General features: G+C 39.0%; 1 protein-coding gene across 1 annotated transcript; it reads left to right on the forward strand.

Moving 5' to 3' along the window:
• The first annotated feature begins 394 nt into the window (after positions 1–394).
• Positions 395–1,426, forward strand: LOC118830907 (olfactory receptor 1030-like). The gene has a single exon (XM_036738029.1). The coding sequence runs from the start codon at positions 464–466 to the stop codon at positions 1,424–1,426; it is 963 nt and encodes a 320-aa protein (XP_036593924.1). The 5' UTR covers positions 395–463.
• Positions 1,427–25,230: the final 23,804 nt, after the last annotated feature.

The raw sequence follows: 25,230 nt of genomic DNA on the forward strand, positions 1-25,230 counted from the left end.
TGTTTTTGCACCCTCATCCCTCCTTCAGTGGAATACAAGTGCCTCGAAAGCAGTGGTGATTTTGTTTTTGTCTCTATGCCCCCAAGGCCAGCAGTGTCTGGAACATAGTAGATTGTATGTGTGTGTGTGTGTGTGTGTGTGTGTGTGTGTGTGTGTGTGTGTTGAGGGGGAATAGTAGGGAGGTGGTAGTAGTTTAAATATGTTTCGAAGCAAATGTTCATGTACAATGGGGAACTGACTTAAGCTTAAATTCAATTTAGCCCAGATGGTGTTTACTTTGGTGAGTGAGTTCTTTCCACTAGAATCAAGTACTAGGCATAATCCCATGATGGAACTTGATACCTTTAGGCCCAGGGAAGCTATAATGACTCCTGGATGCTGAAACAAGTACCTTCCAGTTCTAAATCTTTTGACTCCATGATCTTTATTTCTGATAGATTTCTTTGCATCCCTTGTAGGGGACATGAAGATGAAGACCGTTCTCAAGCAGAACAGCACCGAAGCGACTGAATTTATTCTTCTGGGACTAACTAGTCGACCAGAGCTGCAGCCAGTCCTCTTTGTGGTGTTTCTGGTGATCTACCTGATTACCTTGACAGGGAACTTTGGGATGATCACGTTGATAAGGCTCATGCCACAACTTCAAACTCCCATGTATTTTTTCCTCACCCACTTGGCCCTCGTTGATCTTTTTTATTCCACTAATGTCTCTCCTCAGATGTTAATTAACTTCTTGTCAGAGAAGAAAACTATTTCCTATATTGGTTGTTTGACCCAGTGCTTCATTTTTGTCACCCTGCTCCTCACTGAGTATTATATGCTTGGTGCAATGGCCTACGATCGTTACTTAGCCATATGCAAACCTTTGCATTACAGCAGCAAGATGTCCAAGTCTGTTTGCATCTGTCTGGTCACTTTCCCTTACTTGTGGGGTTCCCTGGTGGGTACGATGCAGGTCATTTTGACATCCCGCCTGTCTTTCTGTGGTCCTAATACCATCAATCACTTCTACTGCGCTGACCCCCCCCTCTTAATGTTGACTTGCTCTGACACCTACATAAAGCAAACTGCGCTGTTTGTGTCAGCAGGATTAAACCTCACAGGCTCCTTGCTTATCATCCTCACCTCCTACATTTTGATTTTTGCCACCATCCTGCGCATGCGGTCCACTGAGGGGCAGCGCAAGGCTTTCTCCACTTGCAGCTCCCACCTGATGGCCGTCACTATGTTCTACGGGTCCCTCTTCTGCATGTACTTAAGGCCAGCCACTGAGAGTTCTGTGGAACAAGGGAAAATCGTTGCTGTGTTTTGTATCTTTGTAAGTCCTATGTTGAACCCATTTATTTACAGCCTGAGAAACAAGGATGTGAAAGAAGCTCTGAGGAAGGTACTCAAGAGAAATATTGGCAAAATGGAAAAAAGTTGAAATGAAAACCATTTCTCAATAAAAATTAGCAAAAAAAAAAAAAAAGCTTATTATAATCCTTCTGAACAATTTGTTGTGTTGTTAGCCCTGAACTGGAAACCAGGCCTTTTTGCTAGTCCTTATAGCCCCAAACTATAAGACCTTAAGCAACTTACTTTTTCTCTCTGGGCCTCAGTTTTCTCATCTGTAAAATGAATCAATAAGATTACATGATGTCATTATTCCCTCTAAGCTTTAACATTCATTTTCTTAGATTGTTCCTAATAGGAGCAAAGAAACTGAGACCAAATAGAATGCAAGCTAACCTGAGACTTTGTTTTTGTCTTTGTAAATTCGGTGACCACCACATATTCTATGCTTGTTGAATGCTTGAAATGCTTGTTGAATGAATGAAGAATGAGTAAATGAGCAAATGAGCGAATGGATGAATGAGTGTGAGTGTGTGTGTGTGTGTGAGTGTGTGTGTGTGTGTATGTGGGTGGGTGGGTGTGTGTGGGTGTGACAGATTTAGGAGAATTATAAGACTCCAATCAGAATGGTGATCAGTTTCTTAGGAGAAAGCTCTACAGAATCATCCTAGACTCTTCCTAGATTCCCCTCTATAGGGCAGTTATGCCTTGAATCCATAGCAGCAGAACAAGAAATATCCTGGAGGAATGCTATCCAAAGTTATTCCCACACCATCCCCTCTCTTAGCTGCCTAACCGAGGCAAGGCCGACCAAGACCAAAACAGGCATCTCAGATCACTCTAGCCATGCTGCCATTCAGCTGAACATCAGCGTCCTACCTGTCTCCTCACCGGTAATCGTAAAGGCTAGTTTCCTACTCCAAGGTCAACATTGCTTTTTCTCCTCAAATGCCCTCCCTGAATGTAATCTTGTTATGGATGGAAATGATGGAAATACTTCCTGTGACATGATCTTACTCTTTTCCTATCACCTACAGGGACCGGTGGCCCAGAACTTAGCACAGTGCCCGGCACATAGTAGATGCTTAATAAATGTTTATTGTTGTTCAGTCATGTTCAGCTCTTCGTGATGCCATTTGGGTTTTTCTTGGCAAAGATAATGGAATGGTCTGAATTCAGGTTTCCCTGACTCCAGGCCCAATGCTCTATCCCAAGGGCAGCCAAGTGGTGCAGAGTTTAGAGTGTTGAGCCTGGAGTCAGGAAGACTCATCTTCCTGATTTCAAATCTGGTCTTAGACACTTACTAGCTGTGTGACCTGGGGCAAGTCACTTAACCCTGTAATTTCCTCATTTGTAAAATGAGCTGAAGAAGGAAATGGCAAATCACTCTAGTCACTTTGCCAAGAAAACCCCTAAAGGGGATATGGACAGTCAGACATGACCGAAAACAACTCGCCAATAACAACGATGACAATAACATGTTACTCTTCAAGTCCTTCCAAGTCTTTCTATTTTTTTTTTTAATTTACTTTTCTAGACATTTCACGTTGCTTCCCACTTTATGTTCAAACCAAACTGGCCTATTTTCTGTTCCCCTAGCTATGCATTTCATCACCTGCTTCCCTGACTTTGCACAAGTTGTTCTCTGTGCCTGGAATGTACTTCTTTTCCATCACTACTTTTTTAATATCTCATAGCTTCCTTCAGTGTTAAACTCCTATAGGAAACCAATCCACATATTTGTCAATATACTCCTCCTCTTCTAATTATCTTTCATTTGTTATTGTTGCTAGTCATTCTCAGTCATATCCAACTCTTTTTGACCCTATATGGGATTTTCTTAGCAAAGAGAGTGGAGTGGTTTGCCATTTTCTTCTCTAGCTCATTTTATAGACGAGGAAACTGAGGCAAACAGGGTCAAGCAACTTGCTCAGGGTCACACAGATAGTATTTGAGGTCAAACTTGAACTCAAGTCCTCTGACTCCAAGCCCAGAGCTCCATCCACTGTACCACCTGGCTGCCCACCTTTCATTCACTTCTTTGTTTATATATTCTGTGTCTTAGTAGAAAATAAGCTTCCTTGAGGTTGGAATAAATTTTTGTTTTGTTTTGTTTTGTTTCTATACTCTCAGGGCTTGGCATAGTACCTAATAAATAATAGGCCTAAAATATTTGAACTGAATAATTATTGCTACTAATAAAACTTATTCCAACATGACACTATGATCTGAGCCTAGAGCAAAGTGGTTATGCCACACTACCTTAACGGACAGTGGATCATAACTACTCGTGAAATAGCCTTTGAGTTTTGATGTGGCCAAAAAATTCTCCCTCTGGGGCTACCTTGCTGGGTGGCTTCTCAGGTCACGGACCTAGAGCTGATCAGTAGGTTCATACTAGGAGTCTTTCTGGTTTGGTAGAACTGGCTAAAATCTTCACTTTGCTACTATGGTCTTTAAGAACAGAAATCATCTCAATATCACAGGGAGATATCATAGAAATCATTTTTAAAGAATTGATGTCACTACTATTTTTAATAATCCCTTCCCTTTTCTTTGAACAATTGGTAGTTCTCCACTTATTTTGCATTTAACTACCTTAATTTTATTGTTTATATTATATGTATAAATACACATATGCATTTATATATGTAATATATACATGTGTGGATATATATTTATTCATACATATATACACACGTGTCATTTCCCCTGTGGGAACAAAAGTTTCTTGATAGGATTGCCTCATTCTCCATCTGTATTACCGGAGCCTAGCACAGTGCTTATTAATACATAGTAGGTGCTTAATAAATGCTTTTTGATTGAATGATTGGTTTGAAACCTCCAAGTTCCATGCATACCAACCCACAATTTCCTGAAAGCACCAGGGAGGTCTTGGGAAAACATTCATTTGTCCATCTGGTTGTTCATTTTGAAAACAAAAACCAGTTACAATTCTCAGTAAGGGGCTTCCCTGGTGACTCAAAGAGCATCAAGTAACAAATAAGACATTCTTCAGAGAACATTTCCCCAAGGAAGCTGTGAGTATAAAGCCTGTTTTCTTACTTCCTCTTTCCTGTGCTTCCAGAGTAACTGCCACCTTTCACAAGTGGGCTCAGTCATTATTCTTCTTTAAGAAAAAGGGCTAAATAGTCCTATTTCAGCTTCTTGGGGAGTCTATGTCAGGAGTCATAGGGCCCTCCAATTCAGTTGTGACTAGACTTAAAAGCATAAGGAAGAACCAAGAAAAGAAGGCTAAAATTCATTTTTACAGGGATGATCAAATATTTTATTGAAGAAGAGACCTTTCACTTTCACTGGGCCTCAAAAATAAAAAAAATTTTCAAAGATAAGTGCCATTGGAGAATTGGACCCTCATCTGGCAAGATGGAAAAACAAGAAATTGGAGTGCAACTTTCAATCAGCAGACATATAAATGTAGCTTCCAAGACAGCTCATTCCTTGCCTATTATTCTAACTTCTAAGCCCTCTTCCAATTCTAACTTTCTATATCTTAAGAGCTTTTCCTGGCTTTGGTATTTTACATTCTAAAATCCCTTTTAACTCTAGCATTTTAATTCTAATCTCTGAAATCCCTTCTAACAGAATAAATTCATCTATCATATTCATCAATATATCTTCATCTGGGATCTAAGCATTTTTCTAGCTTTGACATTTTGTTTCCTAAAGGACTCCTTCAGCTCAATATTCAAACAACCAACCCATCAATCAATCATTATGCCTATATTATTTATTAATTTTAGATTGAGGCAGTGATTTTTTTTAAAAAGGCGAGCAAAGCTAGCACATCTCAAATCTTTAATCATTTCTTGACCAGTTGATTTATACAACTTTGGATTATGAAAAATGGCAGAAAGTTAGTAACTGCCACAAATTAACACCAAGTGACTGTATCTTTGCCATAATCATGCTTCGGCGGGGAGAGGAGAGTGTTGGTGGTATTTGAAATGCTCTCTGGTCACACTTATAGTTCATGAGTTGTTCTCCCCTATGTTTCTCAGGAAGACCTTTAGTGTTTTAGCAGAGTTTTAAGAGGGCTTGAGTACTCTTGAGATATCAGTCAGAAGGGAGTGCTCAGTCTGGGGAACATCCACCAATACCATGAAAAACAAAATCACGAAATCAGTTTTGGTTGCTGGTTTCCAGGTTTCAGGAGTTCTTACTCAAATGCTTGTCCTTTTTTATTGATACTGGTGGCCAATTTTCATTTTCAATTTAATCTGAGATGGTATTAATGGATACTCTTCTGGGAAGTCAATTTTTATTCTGAAGGCTCCATTGTCATGTGGAATACTTGCAGGAATGTTAAGACCTTGTAAAGCCGATAAATTAACTAAATCAAAGCTAGATGGCCCAGAAAATAGAGTCCTTGACCTAGAGTCAAAAAGACCTAAGTTTAAATCTAGTCCCAAACATTTAGAACCTGGCAATTCTGGACAAATCACTTAAACTCTCTCTTCCTCAGTTTCCTCATCTGTAGAAGAAAGATGATAATAGTACCTCCTGGCCATGGTTGTTATGAGGATCAAATGAGATAGTGTTTGTAAAGTTATATCTAAGTGCAAGCTATTATTAATCTGATTGCTATAGAAATTTTTAATGGAACATTTATAGAATTCATCCTGCTCCATCTGCCTTTTGCTGGCAAATATATTTGTTCCATCTTAAACATTTAATATGCAACTACCGTGTCCCAGGGGGCGGCTAGGTGAAGCAGTGGATAGAGCACTGGGCCTGGAGTCAGGAAGACTCATCTTCCTAATTCAAATCCAGCCTCGGGCACTTAATAGCTCAGTGACCCTGGGAAAGTCAGTTAACCCTGTTTACCTCAGTTCCTCGTTTGTAAAATGAGCTGGAGACAGAAATGAAAAACCACTCCAGTATCTTTGCCAAGAAAATTCCAAATCTGGGCACAAAGAGTCACATGACTAAAACAACTCAACAATGACACCAATAAAAAACGATGTCCCAGATGCTGTGCTAGATGTTAGAGAAACAGGAAGGAAAAACTAAACAATGACTTATATAAAGTACCTTAATGATTGGGGGAGGGGAGAATACGTACATAGAAAATTAGATAAAAAATAAATCCAAAGCAATTCCTAGGCAGAGGGCTCCAGTAACTGGGGGAGGAGGGGGCAAGGATAGAATTTCTGTAGAATATACCACTTGAATGATCTTGAAGGAACTAGGGTTTACAAAAAGCAGGCATTCTCAGCTTGGAGCCTGCATAAAGGGAGAGAAATGGGAGATAGGAATGGCATGAAGAGAGAATAGCAAGTACACCAATTTCACTGGAATGGATGAAAGAGAGTAAATTTAGATAATTTTTAAAAACTAAGATGAAGCTAGATTGTGGAGTATATTAAATGTCAGGTTAAGGAATTTCCATTTTATTCTAGAGGTGACAGGGAGAAACTGAAGATTTTTGAGGAGGGGAATGACATAGTCAGAATTGGGTTTTGGGAATATCTCTTTGCCTGTTGTGTGGATTGGAGTTGGGAAGCTCTAGATGTAGGAAGTCTAAGTGAGAGACCATTGCAATACTCCAGGTAAGAGGTGGCTAGGGCCTATATGAGGCTGGAGGCCACCAGAGTGGAGAAAACTACAACAGGGATGTGGAAATTAAAATGGCAAAATCTGACAGCTAAACGGATATTGAGGGTGGGTGAAGAGAAGAAGATGGATGAGAAATTTATTGTGAGGATAAAAATGACAAGACTTAGCAAGAAATTGACTGTGACTGATGAGAATGGATCTTGGTGTCTGGAAGGATACTTGTGCACTCAGCAGATACAGAGACATTAACAATAAAAAAGGGTTTTAAAAGGAAAAGCTGAGGGGTGGAGCCAAGATGGCAGCTGGAAAGCAGGGACTTGCGTGAGCTCCCCTCCAGGTCCCTCCAAAAACCTATAAAAAATGGCTCTGAACAAATTCTAGAACTGCAAAACCCATGAAATAGCAGAGGGAAGCAAGGATCCAGCCCAGGACAGCCTGGATGGTCACTGGATGAGGTCTATCGCCCACGGAGCAGAGGGGAGCAGAACCCAGCGTGGGCAGCGGCAGGACCAACCAGACCAGGAGCCGGGTGGAACAGGCCCTAGCACCCTGAATCAGTGAGCTGTGTCAGTTACCAACCTACAAACCTATCAACCTACAAACACCAAAGACAACAGAGAAGGTTAGTGGGAAAAGCTTCAGGGAAAAAGTGAAAAGAGTTCGCAGTTCTTCCACTGCCTCGGGGTCAGTGGGGGTGGTGCAGCTACAGAACTACAGCTGCAGTTGCTTCTGGTCCCAGGCCCACCTGGTGGGAGGAATTAAGTGGTAGATCAGAGCAGGAGTGCAAAGCCTGCTTAAGATTTGCATCAGGTCCGGGTTGGCAGTTCTTGGGGAAGGAGGAGTGCTGGTGTGGCAGAGCTGGCTGTATAGAAATAGCTCTGAAATCAACAGTGCATCCCCTCAAGCTTGGAACAAAGTACTCTTTACATGCAGTCATACCCCCACGAAAAACTCAAACGTCAAGTAAGTTGACTGGGAACATGGCCAGGCAGTGAAAACAGACTCAGATTCAGTCTCAGACTTCAGAATCTTTCTTTGGTGACAAAGAAGACCAAAACACAGCCAGAAGAAGTCAACAAAGTCAAAGAGCCCACATCAAAAGTCTCCGAGAAAAACATGAAGAGCTCAAAAAGGAGTTGGAAAAGCAAGTTAGAGAAGTAGAGGAAAAATTGGGAAGAGAAATGAGAATGATGCAAGAAAACCATGAAAAACAAATACGTGACTTGCTAAAGGAGACCCAAAAAATACTGAAAAAAATATTGAAGAAAACAACACCTTAAAAACTAGACTAACTCAAATGGCAAAAGAGCTCCAAAAAGCCAATGAGGAGAAGAATGCCTTGAAAGGCAGAATTAGCCAAATGGAAAAGGTGGTCCAAAAGACCACTGAAGAAAATACTACCTTAAAAATTAGATTGGAGCAAGTGGAAGCTAGTGACTTGATGAGAAATCAAGATATTATAAAACATAACCAAAGGAATGAAAAAATGGAAGACAGTGTAAACTATCTCATTGGAAAAACCACTGACCTGCAAAATAGATCCAGGAGAGATAATTTAAAAATTATTGGACTACCTGAAAGCCATGATCAAAAAAAGAGCCTAGATATCATCTTTCAAGGAATTATCAAGGAGACCTGCCCTGGTATTCTAGAGCCAGAGGGTAAAATAGAAATTGAAAGAATCCACAGATCACCTCCTCAAAAAGATCCCAAAAAGAAAACTCCTAGGAATATTGTTGAGAAATTCCAGAATTCCCAGATCAAGGAGAAAATACTGCAAGCAGCCAGAAAGAAACAATTCGAGTATTGTGGAAAAACAATCAGCATAACACAGGATCTAGCAGCGTCCACATTAAGGGACCAAAGGGCTTGGAATAGGATATTCCAGAGTTCAATGGAGCTAGGATTAAAACCAAGAATCACCTACCCAGCAAAACTGAGTATCATGCTCCAAGGCAAAATATGGATTTTCAATGAAATAGAGGACTTTCAAGCTTTCTCAGTGCAAATACCAGAGCTGAATAGAAAATTTGACTTTCAAACAGAAGAATCAAGAGAAGCTTGAAAAGGTAAACAAGAGAAATCATAAGGGACTTACTAAAGTTGGACTGTTTTGTTTCCATTCCTACATGGAAAGACGATGTGTATGATTCATGAGACCTCAGTATCATAGTAGCTGAAAGGAATATGCATATTTATGTGTATGTATATATATATATATACACATATGTGTGTCTATGTATGCATATATGTAGGTGTATATATATACATATATGTATATACATATATATGTATATATAGACAGAGGGTACAGGGTGAGTTGAATATGAAGGGATGATACCTAAAAAAATAAAATCAAATTAAGGGATAAGAGAGGAATATATTGAGAGAGGGAGAAAGAGAGAGATAGAATAGGGCATAAAAGTGGCAAGAAAGAGCGGTTCTGTAGGAAGGGAAGAGGGGGCAGGTGAGGAGGAATGAGTAAATCTTGCTCTCATTGGGTTTGACCTGAGCAGGGAATACCATACTCACTCAATTGGGTATCTTACCCCACAGGAAAGAAGGAGGAAGAAGACAAAAAAGGGGGGATGATAGAAGGGAGGGCAGACAGGGGGAGGAGGTAATTAAAAACAAACACTTTCAAAAAGGGACAGGGTCAAGGGAGAAAATTCAATAAAGGGGGATAGGTTAGGAAAGAGCAAAACAGTTAATCTTTCACAACATGAGTATTGTGGAAGGGTTTTACATAATGATACGCCTGTGGCCTATGTTGAATTGCTTACCTTCTTAGGGAGGGTGGGCAGGGAGGGAAGAGGGGAGAGAATTTGGAACTCAAAGTTTTAAAAACAGATGTTCAAAAACCAAAAAAAAGTTTTTGCATGCAACTAGGAAATAAGATACACAGACAATGGGGCATAGGAATTTATCTTGCCCTACAAGAGAAGAAGGAAAAGGGGGTGGGAGGGGAGTGGGGTGACAGAAGGGAGGGCTGACTGGGGAATGGTGCAACCAGAATATATGCCATCTTGGAGTGGGCAGGAGGGTAGAAATGGGGAGAAAATCCGTAATTCAAACTCTTGTGAAAATCAGTGCTGAAAACTAAATATATTAAATAAATTAAATAAAAAAATAATATTTTTTAAAAAAAGGAGAAGCTCATGGCTTCTGTTTTCAGTATGTGAGTTCAATGCCTATGGACTATCTGTTGGGGAATAGGCAGGTGATATTAGAGTACTAGAGGTCAGGAAAGTGATGAGAGCTACATATAGCTATGTGAGAATTATACAGTAGGATCAGAGAGGTGACCAACAATACTTGGCACTCTTCCTCAAGTAGAATTAACTAATCTTAGCACCTAATGAGCAATTTTTGCTCAATCATTTCAATGGTGTCCAACTCTTCATGATTGCATTTGGGGTTTTCTTGGTGGAGATACTGGGGTGGTTTGTCATTTCCTTTTCCAGCTCATTTTACAGAGAAGGAAATAGAGGCAAATAAGATTAAGTGACTTGCCTAGGGTCACACAGCTAGTAAGTATCTGGAAATCAAGAGGAGAAATGGGAGAAATGTGTTTGCACTATGTTAGATTCTACTTCCTGAAATGTCACACAGGGAAAAATTGCAATTGGCAGCATATCTATTGCATTTTAATGAAGAATTTTGTTCTAATTTAATAATAATAACTGATGGGCCTCACAGGGCCTGGACCGATGATTTCATTGATAAAGAAAACTTAAGTCTACACTTTCTCTGTAAGTTGGAATCTGGGAGCAGTGGTATCAACTAAAAAAATAACCATGGTCATTAAACTAGACATAAGGATCTCTGCAACTGGCATATTAACTTAGAAAACCATATATTAACATTATCTACATTCTTTTTCACTTTAACTTATTTTGTTAAATATTTCCAAATTATATTTTAATCTAGTTTGACATCTCTGGCTTAGCACTGAGAAGATTAGTGGCTTGCCTTTGATCACATCTTCAGTCTATGTCAGAAGGAGATCTTCCTTCAATTCAGGTCTTACGGAACAACACTAAGCTCCCTACGCCACACTGCCCAGAATACAGAAACAAGTTTTCATATAGATGCCTCCATATTTGTAGTTGCAGGATTTATACTCTTCAACTGTCTCCTCATCTGCCTCATTACCTTTACAGGATTTATACTCTTCAACTGTCTCCTCATCTGCCTCATTACCTTTATTTTCCTTCTCATCACCAGCTTGTAAATATGTTCAGCAGAATGCAGGTGCAAAGGGTTTTCTCTATGTAGGTCCAGTCACATGCCAATGATGTGTTTTGGGGATCCCAATTTGTATAAATGTTGGACCACCCTTGATAAGTCAGTGGAGCAATCTAAGATCATAGGTGTCTTTTATACCTTTGTGAGACTCAAGTTGAACACTACTAAATAAAGTCTAAAGAAGAAGATTATGAGAGAATACTTCTGAATTGATTAGAAAAATGCTACTTAAATGAAATAATAAATATATCTATGTCTCTCTGTACCTATATATTCACATATAAGCATGTATACAAGTATATATGGACAGTTATGTGGTACAGTGGATAGAGTGTGGGGCCTGGAGTCAGAAAGACTCATCTTCATGAGTTCAAATCCAGCTTCAGACACTTGCTAGCTGTGTGACCCTAGGCAAGTCACTTAACCCTGTTTGCCTCAGTTTCCTCATCTGTAAAATGAGTTGGAGAAGGAAATAGCAAACCACTCCAGTATCTTTGCTAAGAAAATCCCAAATGCCATCCCAAGAGTCAGACACAACTGAAGTGACTGAACAATACACGCATACATGTCTTTTATAGCATTTGTGTCTGGGAAACATTTTCCATACATTGCTCTCAATTCATCCTCACAACAGTCCTTCAGGTTAGATACAGGTATTACTATTTCCATTTTACAAATGAACAGCTTGAGACTAGATGGGGATCCAGATATCTTAACTAACCTGAGCAGCAACAGACAGATTTTCATCTTCAAACAATGTAAAACCAGGCTTGATCTGCCTTCCCCATTCCCTTTAATATGAGTTAAGCAGGGCTAACACATGTACAAATGCATGCTGTAAATCTTTGATGTAACTAGGTTCCTATCCATTTCTCTCATTTAATACATGAGGAAACAGTGTTCTTTTTTGCTCACGATGCTCATTGGGATGAGATCGATAGCACCCTCTTACTGCTCACTGCATTATAGATTTGGAGAGCTGAAAGAGACCCAAGAACCCATCTAGTTGAAACCTCTCATTTTATAGCTGATGAAACTGAGGCCGTTTGAGGTTACGACTTATCCACAGTAATTTTCAAAGAAAGCATCGGAAATACAATTTGACCCAGTGGTCTTTTGCATTTGGCTGGTAAGGCAATATGGCACTACTTTATGTGTTTACCAGAGCTATGACTAGAGACTGTATTAGATTCAACAAGCATCTATGAATTGTGCCAAGTACTCTCTTAGGCAGTGAGTATATGACAATGAAAATGAAATAATCCCTGTCTTCTAGGAGTTTATATCCTAGAGGGGGAAATGGCACCTACGTAGCTAAATTGATACAAGATTATTAGGGGAACCGGAGGATCAGGAAAGGTCTGTTTTCAGAATGTAAATTGTTCTCTCCTCCCCGCCCCAGGAAAAAAGTCCCCTTCATTGCTGCTGCTCTGCTTTCATTTCTATAGAAAATAGAGCTCAGATGGAAAGATCCTATATAAAACGCACTGCAGTTCTACAGCAACCAGCTGATCATCCTGAGCTAAAGAATACCTTCTTTATGGTGTTTGTGAGAAATTACACACTCTCTCTAGTGGAGAATCTTGGGATGACTATAGAGATTAGCATTAACCACTATCTTCTTACCTGGGCCTACTTTCTCATCAATAACCTGGCTATAGTGCTACTCAAATGTAACCTCCAAGATTGTGGTGAATGTTTTACCTGAAGATATCCTCATCGCCTTTGCAGTTTGCTTCCTAAAAAGATATAGTTGCATCATTCTGCTTCTTTCTCAGCATTATGTCTTTGCTGCAATGCCTTACAATAAATCCATGATCACGTACAAGCCAGGCAGATACAGCAACATCCCCAAAGGGATCTACATTTGTCTAGTTGCTGCTTTCTACTGTATGGTCCCGTACATGGCTTGGTTCAGCCAATACTGATTTTCAATTTGTTCTTTGCAAACACAGTAGCATGAACCAGTACTTTGAATTCTTCTTATAAAAATAAAATGATACTCCCCAAAAGCCAACAAGAACAATGACAATGACAGAAAAAATCAAATGTGCTCCAGTGGGCCGTTTAGCATCTCCAAATTGTTCGAGAGCCTTGTGGTTATCTGCATATTCATCTTCTGCCATCATGAGGGTGGGACATTCTAAAGGAAGGAAGAAACTTTTTTTTAACCCAAGAAGTATCATATTAGAATGGAAATAACATTCCAGTTGGACCTAGGAGACTTTTGTTCAGATGTTTTCTTTGTTCCTTAGGATCACAGACTGACAACGAGAAGGGACCATAAATAGCATGTAGCTTAAGCTTATTTGACAGACGAGCATGCCACAGCCCAGAGTGTTTAAGTGGATTGTCCAAAGTCAGAGACCTAGTTAATTGCAGAGCCGGCCTTTAAACTCATGTCCTATAACTCCAAATCCAATGATTTTGCCCAATGTTATACAATGATAATTTGAGGTAGTTGGGACTTGGTTTCCTCATCTGTAAAATGAGCATAATAATATTTGCATGAGCAATGGTTCTTGCTAGGATGAAATGAGATGATGTAAAGTATTTGTAAACCTTACAGCATTTCATGTAATAATGATAATAATACTAACGTTTATTATATTGCTTCAAGGATGTCAAAGTGTTTTATAGACCTGTATTATCTGCTTTGATCATCACAACAGTCTTGGGAAATAGGTGCCATTATTATCTCCACTTTACAGATGAGGAAACTGAGGATCAGAGAGATTGAATGAACTTCCCAGGGTCACACATCAAGTAAGTTTCTGAGTCTGAATTTAAGCTTAGAATTTCCCGACTTCAAGGTCAACACACTCTGCCACATAGCTGCTTCCGGAGGAGATGACGGTTAACATCATCACCCATGAGACAAGAGGTTTGGGCTACTTAACTTATAAGGCTCACTTAATTGCTAATATTCTATGAGTCTATAAGTTTCCTATCTCAACCTTGTGACCATTGTGACTTAAAGTCAGCATTTATTGAGTACTCACCATATCCCAGGAACTGTGATAAGTACAAGGGATAGTAAGAAAAGCAGAAACATAGACCTTGCCCTCAAGAGGATAGAATAGGAATAGGATAGAATCCTAGCTCTGTAATTGACTGCTAATGTGATGTTTGGCTAATTACTTCTCTCTGGGCCTCTGTTTCCTCATTTATAAAATGATGGAGTAGAACAAGAAAATCTCTACAGCCCCTTCTAATGTTAAAGCTACGATCCAAAGTGTATTAGTATATACTAGAGAAAGTGACCTCAATATAAAAGCATAGGCAAAGTCTGGGATGACTGTTTATTGGTCAGCCAATTTATAAATGCCTAAAGTATAATTAACAACATAGATCACTCTAAAATCAAGATTCTCCAAGTTTTTGATCTCAGGATACTTTTACACTCTAAAAATTAATGAGGACTCCAAAGAGATCCTGTTTATGTGGGTTATGTCTATCAATATTTATCAAATTAGACATTAAAATTTCTTAGTATTATTATAAAAATAGTTTTCTTCTTGAACATCCCCTGAAATAGTCTCAAGAACCACTGGTCTACAACAAGGAAGAGTGCTTGATCCCTGACGGAAGCTGGACTGTAAGACAGCTAATCTGCAGTCCATCACCGGAAGTTCTTATGCTGTGCTGGTGCAGACCATATGGTACTAGAATGACCATCACAGAACAATGAGACTTAAGTGAAGGTCATCCATGGAGGCTCTAAGGCAAAGAATTACCTGAATAAAACAATATTTTTTCACAAGTATGGTGACAAAATAAGGTAATAATGTACAAATAATTAGGGTAAACCATCTATCACGATGAATTTGTTGTTGTGTTGCTGGGTATGTTTATAAGATATCCTACTTTTTTTTCTTTTTTTCATGGAAGGAATACCACTACCAGGTCTGTATTCCAAAGAGACTATAAAAAAGACCCACATGTACAAAAATATTTACAGCAGCTCTTTTTGTGGTGGCAAAGAACTGGAATTTGAGGGGATGGCCATCAATTGGGGAAGGGCTAAACAAGTTGTGGTGTAATGGAATACTATTATTCTATAAGAAATGATGACCAGGCAGAGTTCAGAAAAACCTGGAAAGACTTATATGAACTGATGTTAAGTAAAGTGAGCAGAAGCAGGAGAACATTGTACACAGTGACAGTAGCACCATGTGATGATCAACTACGATGGGCTTAGCTCTTCTCAGCAATACAATGATCCAAGACAATTCCAAAGGGCCTCACGATGGATAATGCTAACCGCATCCAGAGAAAGAACTGATAGAGTCTGAATGTAGATCAAAGCATATTATTTTTTCTTGTTTTTTTTCCTAGGTTTTTCCTTTTGTTCCATTTCTTCTTTCACAACATGACTAATGTGGAAATATTTTATATTATTTCATATGCATAACCTATATCAGATTGCTTGCTATCTTGGGGAGGGGCAAAGGGAGAGAAGGAGGTGGAAAAATTTGTAACTCAAAATCTTTCTAAGAATGAATGTTGAAAATTGTCTTTACATATAATTGGGAAAAGTAAATTAGTATTAAAAAAAAGAATTATCAAACTATAATGGCCATTTGACAAGGACATCCCTTACAAAATATTTATCATGTGGTCCTGTAGAATCAATTTACAGTCATTGATTAAGTGGCTCGTATATGCCAGGTGCTTGGGAGACAAAAGAAAGAAATAATCCTTTTTTTCATTGAGTTTACATTCTAAAGGGGAGATAGTAAGTGCATAAAGAAACGTATAAAGAACAAATAAAAAAGAATAAAATGCAAATAAATACTCCAACAAGGGGGAACCTAACATTTCTCAAGACAACCCTTTGCATTCATTTTGGGTAGCATTGTACAGAGGTTTTTCTGTACATTGGACAAGAATCTGTCTTGAAACTTTCAATTCAGTGCTCTTCCTTGAGTGTTCAGGTTTTAAGTAGAGCTAGTCCCTTCTTCTACCTCAGAGATCTTTAGATACATAAAAATGATAATCACGTCCCCTGTCCCTCTACTTTTGTCATCTTACTAAGCCTTCAAAGCATCCTCTATATTCCTTTAAGTGCAATTTAGCCAATATCGTCCTCACTCCTCTTGTTATACTGCTCATCTTACTCTAGATACACTGGAGACTTTCAAGGTTTTCCCTAAAATATATTACTCATAACTGAACAGAACACTCTAGATGATAAGCTCTGACCAGAGTAGAGAAAGACTACCATGACTTCATTCCTGACACTGTGCCTGTCCTACAGCAGTAGAGGATAGTACTACCATTTCTTATGAATGTGCCTTACAGATACACATGTTGAAATTCCAGCCCACTAAAACTCCCAATGTTTTTAAAAGAAAAATTACTGTGCAGATCTACCTTCCCCATCCCTCAAAGAGATTAAATTATACTTCGGGAAAAAATAGCATATATAGTGATTGCAATTAAAATGTATAAAAATATATGAGATCTGGTGGGAGTGGGAAGGACTCATGACTGGAGTGATTTGTTGTTGTGTCCTTCAGTCATGCCTGACTATATGTGATCCCATGATCTATGGCGTTTTCTTGGCAAAGATACTGGAGTGGTTTGCCATTTTGTGTGTCCTCATTTTACACATACGGAATTGAGGTAATTAGGGGTTAAGTGACTTGCCCAGGGTCACAGAGCTAGTAAGTGTCTGAGGACAGGTATGAACTCAAATATTCCTGACTCCAGGCCTGGTGCTCTATGCACTGACATGCCACCTACCTGCCTCCAGCTGGGGTGAATAAAAAAGGTCTTTTGGAGAAGGTGGAACTTGAGTGGAACCCCAGACAGAATTAGGAATTTCAAGAGGTAGAGGCAAGGAAGAAGAGCGTATGAGGCATGGAAAACAATCAGTACAAATGTACAGAAATGGGAAATGCAGGTGCATAAGGAGTAATGGCTAAAATAGGCCAGTTTAAACTGAAAGGGGTGTGTGAGAGAGGATAGCATGAGATCATGTTGGAACCAGATTTTGGAGGACTTTAAATCATAAACATACAAGTTTGTTTTTTATCCTAATCACAACAGGTAAACATTTGAGTTTTTTGGCAAGGGGATTGTTTACACACACACACACACACACACACACACAGATGTGTGTATAGACACATGTGTTATACATGTGCCTGTATGGATACATAAATAAATTGCATGTTTGCAATTTATATCATGTATTATAGTCCACATAGATGAAGCATTCAATAATAGCCTACTCTGTAAGAAGAACTAGGAATACAAAGACAAAAATAATCTTTGTCCTCAAGCTTACATTCTACAGGAAAGGGCAACATGTACATAGAAAAAATAAAAATAAACCATATGGTAAATAGATGTACCCATGATACAGAGAACTGTAACATGAGGAAGACAAAGAGCCTAGTTCCTTTACTAAATTGTTATTCTGTCAATTAAGAATTCCCAGAGATAATTAGAGTAATATCTCTTTAATTGTTACAGTTCAGTATTTTGTAGAAATTCTTTGGGGAGAAGGGTTCAGCACTACAAATCCAGACATAATCCTCCCTTGGTTCACTCACAGGCACACAGGGGCTCCTTGAAAGTGGCCATCACTCTTCCACAGTCTATGTGCCAGAGATTAGACCCAAGGGATATACTATTGCTGGTTCTGGTATTCTTCCTGTTCTGGCAGAAAGAAGCTCGAGGTTAGTGATTGTTTCAAGATGATGTAGAAATCGCCATTACTTAGTAGAATTGGAACGAGGATTAGTCACAGAAGACCAGGATTCACATCCTGCCTTCAATACTTACTACCTTGGGTAAATCACTTTTCTCTGAGCTTTGGTTTCCTTTTGGCTAAAATGAGGGAGTTAATTGAGGAACTTTCCCAGATCTAATTTGTATGTTCCCAAAGGAAGAGTTGGTCACACAGGTATGTGTAGGGTGATAGCTATTTTTACAACCCTTCTCCCTTCAAAATATTGATAATCCTTAATGATTAGTTTGAACAGGGGCCTTAGAGATCATATTTTCCCCTCTCCTCCTCATTTGAATGAGAAGAAAGTGGGCTCTAGAAAGAGGAAATTTGCCTAAAGCCAATGGAGGATCATTAATAATTTGAAGTATCCTGGAGGTTCATTAATACAGTACCCTTTTCTATAACACACCCAAACATTTCATTTCTGAGCCTTCCAAAATGCATAATGGCACTGGTGCAGATTTCTTCTTGCCATGATTGTGCTATGGGTTGGGGAGTATGGAGCTAAGAGTTTGGATCAGTAGCAAGGAGTCTCTCCAAGTAGTTGATATTTATATGGCTATTCCTAAATTGGCAAATTGCTTAATCAAGCCTCACAAAAATCCTGTGAGATAGTGACTCCGCAAGTTTGATTTTCTCCATTTTACCCACGAGGAAATTGAAATTCCGAGGGTTTGTGGGACCATGGCCATACAATCAGTGAATGTCAAAAGACAAGATAGGAATCTAAGTCTTCCTGATTTCTAGTCTAGTCATGCCACCCTGCCTCAAAAAAGGAAAGAAGGGGTAAAATAAAAAACAGAAAAAAATGAGAGGGAAGAAGGGAGAGAAGGAAGAAATAAGGAGGAAAGGAGAAAGGAAAAGAGGACAGGAGGGAGGGAAAGAGGATTTAGCTAGAAGACTCGGTTCACCACAGTAGCAAAAATATGTTTTGTCCTTTATTCCCATAAAATAAAATAAAGTTGAAATAATAAGAACCATGCCTCTAGCCCGTGGGGACTCCAAAGAAGTGCAGGGATATTTGCCTCTATATTGAGGGTTGCTATTGATTTCCTGATTCCATGAAGCCTGCTCTCTTCTCTGAGGCCTCCTCAGTGTCAGCTCAAATGTTGCTTTCTGCAACTTCTAATACCCATTGGTCCATCTAGAGTCTGCTTCTTCCACATTTTTACTGAAATGAAAGCTCCTTTGGAGCAAGCACTGATTTTTGTGTTTGCTTTTGTGCTGCCCCTTGTAATCACTAGAAATTATTGTGCTTGGGAAAAGGACCACTAATATTCCTGATTCAGGTGACAGGAGGGGATGGGAGACTGGGGGAGAGGAAGATCAGAACATTGTTGGAGGGATCTCCATCAGGAGTTGGGGATGGAGGAACAAGATGGAGGAGGAGTTTATCACAGCCCCTCACCTGGTAGCTTCCTATTGGCCTCTCTTTTCACCTTTTGTAGACAGTACCAAACAATGACAGTACTCCTTCCTTGGGCTACATGACAAGACCAATGCAATCTGGCCAAGTACATTAGATCTTTTCATTCTTCTCACGTACCTATATTTTATATCATGTTGGATAGTTCTGGCTTGAAGTGTGCATTTTATGCAGATGAGTGAAGCCAAAGTATAGCCTTCTTATTCAGGAAAAACAAAAAGAAACAAAAGCAAAAACAAAAAAAAAACCCCAAACTTTCTATGGGAACCTGTCTTTTAAGTAGAAGACACTACATCAGAAGTTCTCAAAACACAACCCTGGACCTTTTAAGAGTTCCACAAGGTCAACACCATTTTTATATTAATATTAAGACATTTTCATTTCTCATACAATAAATACTCAGGGATATGACTCATACAAACAAAAGCTCCCATCTGGGGACCTCAATAATTTTTAAGAGTATAAAAGTGCTACACTATATGTTTTTTTTTTGAGGGGAGAGGGCCAGGCAACTGGGGTTAAGTGACTTGACTAAGGTCACACAGCTAATATGTGTCAAGTTCCAAAGGCTAGATTTGAACTCAGGTCCTCTTGACTCCAGAGCCAGTGCTCTAGTCACTGCACCATCGAGTTGCCCCCCTCTACCTTGGCAGGATCTAAACCATTCAAAGAAGGTGGTTGTCTATCTTATGCTGAAAGAGCTCCAATGAAGTGAGGCTTCAGTTTTCCCAGAAAAACCTGTTCCAGTATCAGATTAGTGACTCCTACCTCCTTGTATTTAAGCAGGCCCTCAAGAAACAGTCAAAAAGCATTATATATTTGGCATTAAGAGACCTGGACTCAGATTTGTTTCTGACTAGCTACATGACTTTGGACAAGTCATTACCCTCTCAGCCCTTGACTTTCTCACCTGTAAAGTGAGAGTATTGGACTAGATGGTCTAGTTTTAGAAAAATGTTTTTAAACAACACAAAATAAAACATTTAGAATTACCAGTGAAATGAATTATATTAAAATACAATTATCAAAATATTAAAAAAAAATAAGGACCCCAGGTTAAGAATTAAATCTTAGAGCATAAATTCCTTGAAGGCAGGGGAGTGTCATTTTTTTATCTGTATCTTCAGAACATAATACAGTGCTTTCCCCTTCAACAGCACTTAATCAATGTTTCTGGAATTGTATTAAGGAAATATATGTTGAAATAAACACTCTTTTGTGGAAACTTAATTCTATTAATTCTGTTTCAGTCTTCTGTGAAGATAAAAGTGGACCTGGTAAACTGGACAGATTCTATCCCATTTTGTGCTGAGTGGGACCCATCGCAGGTAACTTCCTACCCAGGATGATAACTTAACATAGGCCCTAAAGAACACTGAATTTAAAGTCAGAAAATCTGTGTTAAATACCAGGGCTAACACTTTCTAGCTCTTTGACATTGGACAAGTGTAACCCTAATCTTGAGCTTCAGTTGTGTGTGTGTGTGTGTGTGTGTGTGTGTGTGTGTGTATGTGTGTGTGTGTAATGTTTTAGTATTATTTACCCTAATCATGTCCTGGATTTTGGGTAGTCATCAAAGAGATAACAAATAAAGTAGTCCTTTAAGTACTATATAAATATGAGCTAACATTATTTTTAGCTCATAAGATACAACCTTTTACTAGATTAAAGTGAGGCAAAGTCAGTTATCTTTTATTTCTTTTAGCTGTGGAGACAGGGTTCTAGGGTTAGGCCTTTACATTTAAGTAAGGCCTGAATCAAGAAGAAGGAAGAAATCAAGCATTTACTACAGCTAGATAATGTGCTCTCAGGATCTGTCTGTACAGGGGATGCCCTTTATATAATTGAAAGGAATGTGTATTAAGTGCTCTGAGAGCCAGGTTCTATTCTTAGCTCTATTTGAGAAAGGAAAAGTCACATACCCTTTCTCTGTACTGTACAGTGAAAAGGATGTTTTGTTTGTTTGTTTTTCCTCTGTAACAACAATGTTGCTAGCAGCTGCTGTGGAGGTGAAAGACCAACAATAGGACCAACAACAAGAGCACACAGGAGGGCTGCTAGCATAGGTTCTTTCATCTGCTTTTCTAAGGAAAGCAACTTTAAGGGGTTTACGATCTCACTTTAATCAAACATATATGTGTGTGTGTGTGTATATATATATATATATATATATATACACACACACACACATATATATGTATATGTATGTGTGTATACACACACACACACACACACACACACACACATATATATATATATATACATATATATCATTCACTTAGTTCAGCGGAAAAGTCCAGCACCCTGAACTTCAGAGAATATACAAAGAGAAATTACAATCATGTATTATATAAACAGAGCAAATAAACACAAACCAGTAGGCAGGCTTCTAACCGTCTAACTATAGCAATACATACAGTTACCAAAGAGAGAAGCATCAACATCTGGGTTGTCAAAGCTGGGGGGCTCCTTAACAGTGGCTACCCAGAGTCTCGCCCGATCAAATCACATGACACTCTTGCAGTGAGTGAGAGCCCCAAGCAAAATGCTAACCTCAGAGTATATATATCCTTTTTCAGGATCAGAGGGCATCACTACCATATGACTCAAACTCAGGAGACTTAGGCTTTCTTGTGATTTAAGCAGGTCGTCAAAGACTCCTGATTCAATCAAAGACTCTTGATCGAAACAAAGGTAAGACTCAATCAAAGGTACTCAGTTGTCTCAGTGCTGAGAAGCACTCATACAAAAGACAACAAAAAGTCACACTTTGCTTTCCATTACATTTGAAAGGCAAGACTCATCAAAGGTACTTGGTCGCCTTAATGCTGAGAAGCACTCCTAAAGAAAAAACAAAGGGGAAAAGTCCCACCCTGCTTGCCATCACAGCTTCTAATGGTCTGTGGCATTGGAAGCTGCTCTTATATAGCATCTAGAACACTTGACCTAGAGTAAGAAGATGTGCATGTGAATCTCAGCTCTGGTCCTTGCTAGCTGTTTGACTTTGGTGACCCAATTTCCCCATCTGAGAAATGGGACTAATGTGTGTACTACCTACCTCACAGGACTGTTATATCATGAAATAATTGACCTAAAACAGTTGGTCAGCAAGTCAATAAAAATTTATTATACATTTACTATGTCAGACAGTCCCTGCCTTCAAGGAGCTTATAATCTAATGAGAGCACATTTTAAGTTTATACAATATAAATAGCATCTCTTTTTATCAGTTTGAGCACAAACTCTCCCGTTGCTTGCCTGGGACTGTCTCTATAGAAGTTCAAGTTTAATTAAAAGAAGAATCTACCTTTTAAGGGCTTATGTTTTTTACCTGAGATGTTGAGCATGTAAGAGTCCAAATTTCTGCTTTTGTAGTCTTCAGAGACTTCTGCCTGCAGTGACTTCTCCAAAAATAATCTTTAGAGGTTCTGGATTTGGGCTAGCTCTTCCTTTGTCCAGAGGGATAAAATCCATCGTATAATGCCCTAAAGGATCTGGCCATTTTGTTCTTCTACCTAAAAACAACGCAGCTTTCTCACAATACAGAGAAAGGTGGAATCATGGGCTCTAGGTTTCTAGTTCTCTTCTATGTGTGGCCAACAACTCAACACCCTCTGGTCACAACAATGTTCCTAGCAGCTACTGTGGCTGTGTAAGACCAACAACAAGGGCACACAGGAAGGTCTGTCAACACAGGTTCTTTGATCTGCTTTTCTAAGGAAAGCAACTTTGAGGGGTTAACAATCTCAGTTTAATTAAACATATATATATCATTCACTTAGTTCAAAGGGAAAAGGTCGGCCCCCTGAACTTCAGGGCAAATACAAACAGAAATTACAAACAGAGAATAGCAACAGATCAGATAACACAAATCAGTAGATAGGCTTCTAGCTTTCTGTCCAACATCTCAGTATATAGGTACCCGAGAAGCACCAACATCTGGGTTTTTTCAAAGCTGGGAGTCAGGGGGGATGGCTTCAACCGTTTGCCCAGACTCTCATCACCCACATTCTCTCAATGGATGTACCCCCAAAAGTCAAATGTTAACCTTCCAATACATATACCCTATTTAGGACCTGAGGGCTCAAAGCTGACCATTTAGGGTGTGGGAAGGTTAGTTAATCACTAGTACCACCCTATACATTGTTTCCAATCAATTACTCCTTATAGTCTTAGTGCTGAGAAACATTCCAAGGCAAAAAGATCTCACTTTACCTGCCCCATTCAAATAAAGGCCAGAATCATTAAAGGCACTTAAGAGAAGAACAGCAAAAAGTCCTGCCCTGATTACCATTACACCTCTTTATCTGGAAAGTTCTCCCATGTTTGAATACTTTCGGCTATTAGAAGAGAGGAGAGAAGGGAGGAAAGAGGCAAAGGGAAAAGGGAAAGAAAATAGGAAAGAGGGTGGGAAGGGAGTTTTATGCTGAGGAGATCCACCAAGAGCTGCCTATTGTGCTTCCATTTAAACAAGAGTAGCAAAATAAAGAGGAAGAAAAATAGATGACCTTGCTATGAAGATAATGATTTAACATTTTTTAAAATAAATCTTGAAGCAGAGTCAAGGATAGAGGGCTTGGAGACAAGATCATGCCTCTGGAACATACCAGTTCATTTATTTTCTTAGCATTCCAAGCATGTGCATAAGGTTACTTATGTAAAAACATAGATTTGCTGCACCCTTGCCCCCTCCGAAAATAAAAATGAAAAAACAAAACAGCTACCATTTGATTTTAGAGGTCTAGGCTACTTTAATATTACACTGACAAATTAAAGTTGGTAGTTATTTTCCTGTTATAAAATTTGTAAAGGCAATTGGTCCAATAAATCCAAATGCTTATGAAAGGTCTATTGGGCTTATGTGGATTTTTGCTATGCAACAGGCTGTTAATAATTCTAACATTTCTTTTGGGTATGGGAGGAATCTTAAGTCTTGTAATTTTGAGTGCTGCCTAAATTATCCTGGAGAAAGGAACTCTAAGACATTACTACAAAATAATAAGATAACTCTAAAAGTCACTAACATGAAAACCGGCTTTGTATTTCTGCAAGACTCAGTTTCCTCATAGAGCTCTTGGGAGACAAAGACAAAATAAAGTATGTAAAGTTTTTTGCCACCCTCAAAGCATTGTATAAATTTTAGTTATTATGTTTTTCATTATTAACAATCATTAATATTATTATTATATATAATATATTACTGTATGATTTAATTATTCATTGTTATTTTCATCCTTTCCCTTCCTTCCTTCCTTCCTTTTCCCCCCCTCCCTCTTTTCTTCCTTCATTCCTTCCTTCTTCTCTTCTTTCTTCCCTCCTGCCTTCTCTCCTTTTTTCCTTCTTCCTTTTTTCCTTCCTTAATCCTTCTTTCCTTCTTTCTCCCTCCTGTACATGTATAAGAATGCAAGTACATAAACCCATTGTTCATCTTTGCCTACCTCATACCAGGCTCCACTAAACACTCCCTGACTTACCTAGCTCTGTAGAAAAATATATGCTTCTACACATTTGTACAGTTTCTGTCTGGTCTCATTTCACATCTGGCAATCTCTAGGAGTTCAATGAATTAAGAGGTGGCAGAAGTAGTTGCTTTAGTAAGGAAAAACCCTCAGTGGCAGGTCAGTGATGGAGTTTTTTTTTTTCCTTCACTCTCACCAACAAGCTGCCCATGCCTTAGGCATACTCCTTCTTTTGGCCCTGCCCTTTCTCTGGACATACCATCATCCCCATCTCCATAAAATAGAATCTTTTATTCCAGGCTAATACTTCAAGGATCTTGCCTCAGATGACTTATGTCTCTGGGCATGAAGACCATCATCCCTGAGGCTTTCTGGGGACACCTTTGGTTGTATCTTTTCCCTAGCCTTTTCTGTCCTACTTTGAGGTAACAATCCTGGTA

Source organism: Trichosurus vulpecula, chromosome 1 (assembly GCF_011100635.1).
Source record: "Trichosurus vulpecula isolate mTriVul1 chromosome 1, mTriVul1.pri, whole genome shotgun sequence".
NCBI lineage: Eukaryota > Metazoa > Chordata > Mammalia > Diprotodontia > Phalangeridae > Trichosurus > Trichosurus vulpecula.

Bases quoted from the DNA above. Each gene is read 5' to 3' on its own strand.
- LOC118830907 (XM_036738029.1), top strand. From the start codon at position 464: ATGAAGATGAAGACCGTTCTCAAGCAGAACAGCACCGAAGCGACTGAA.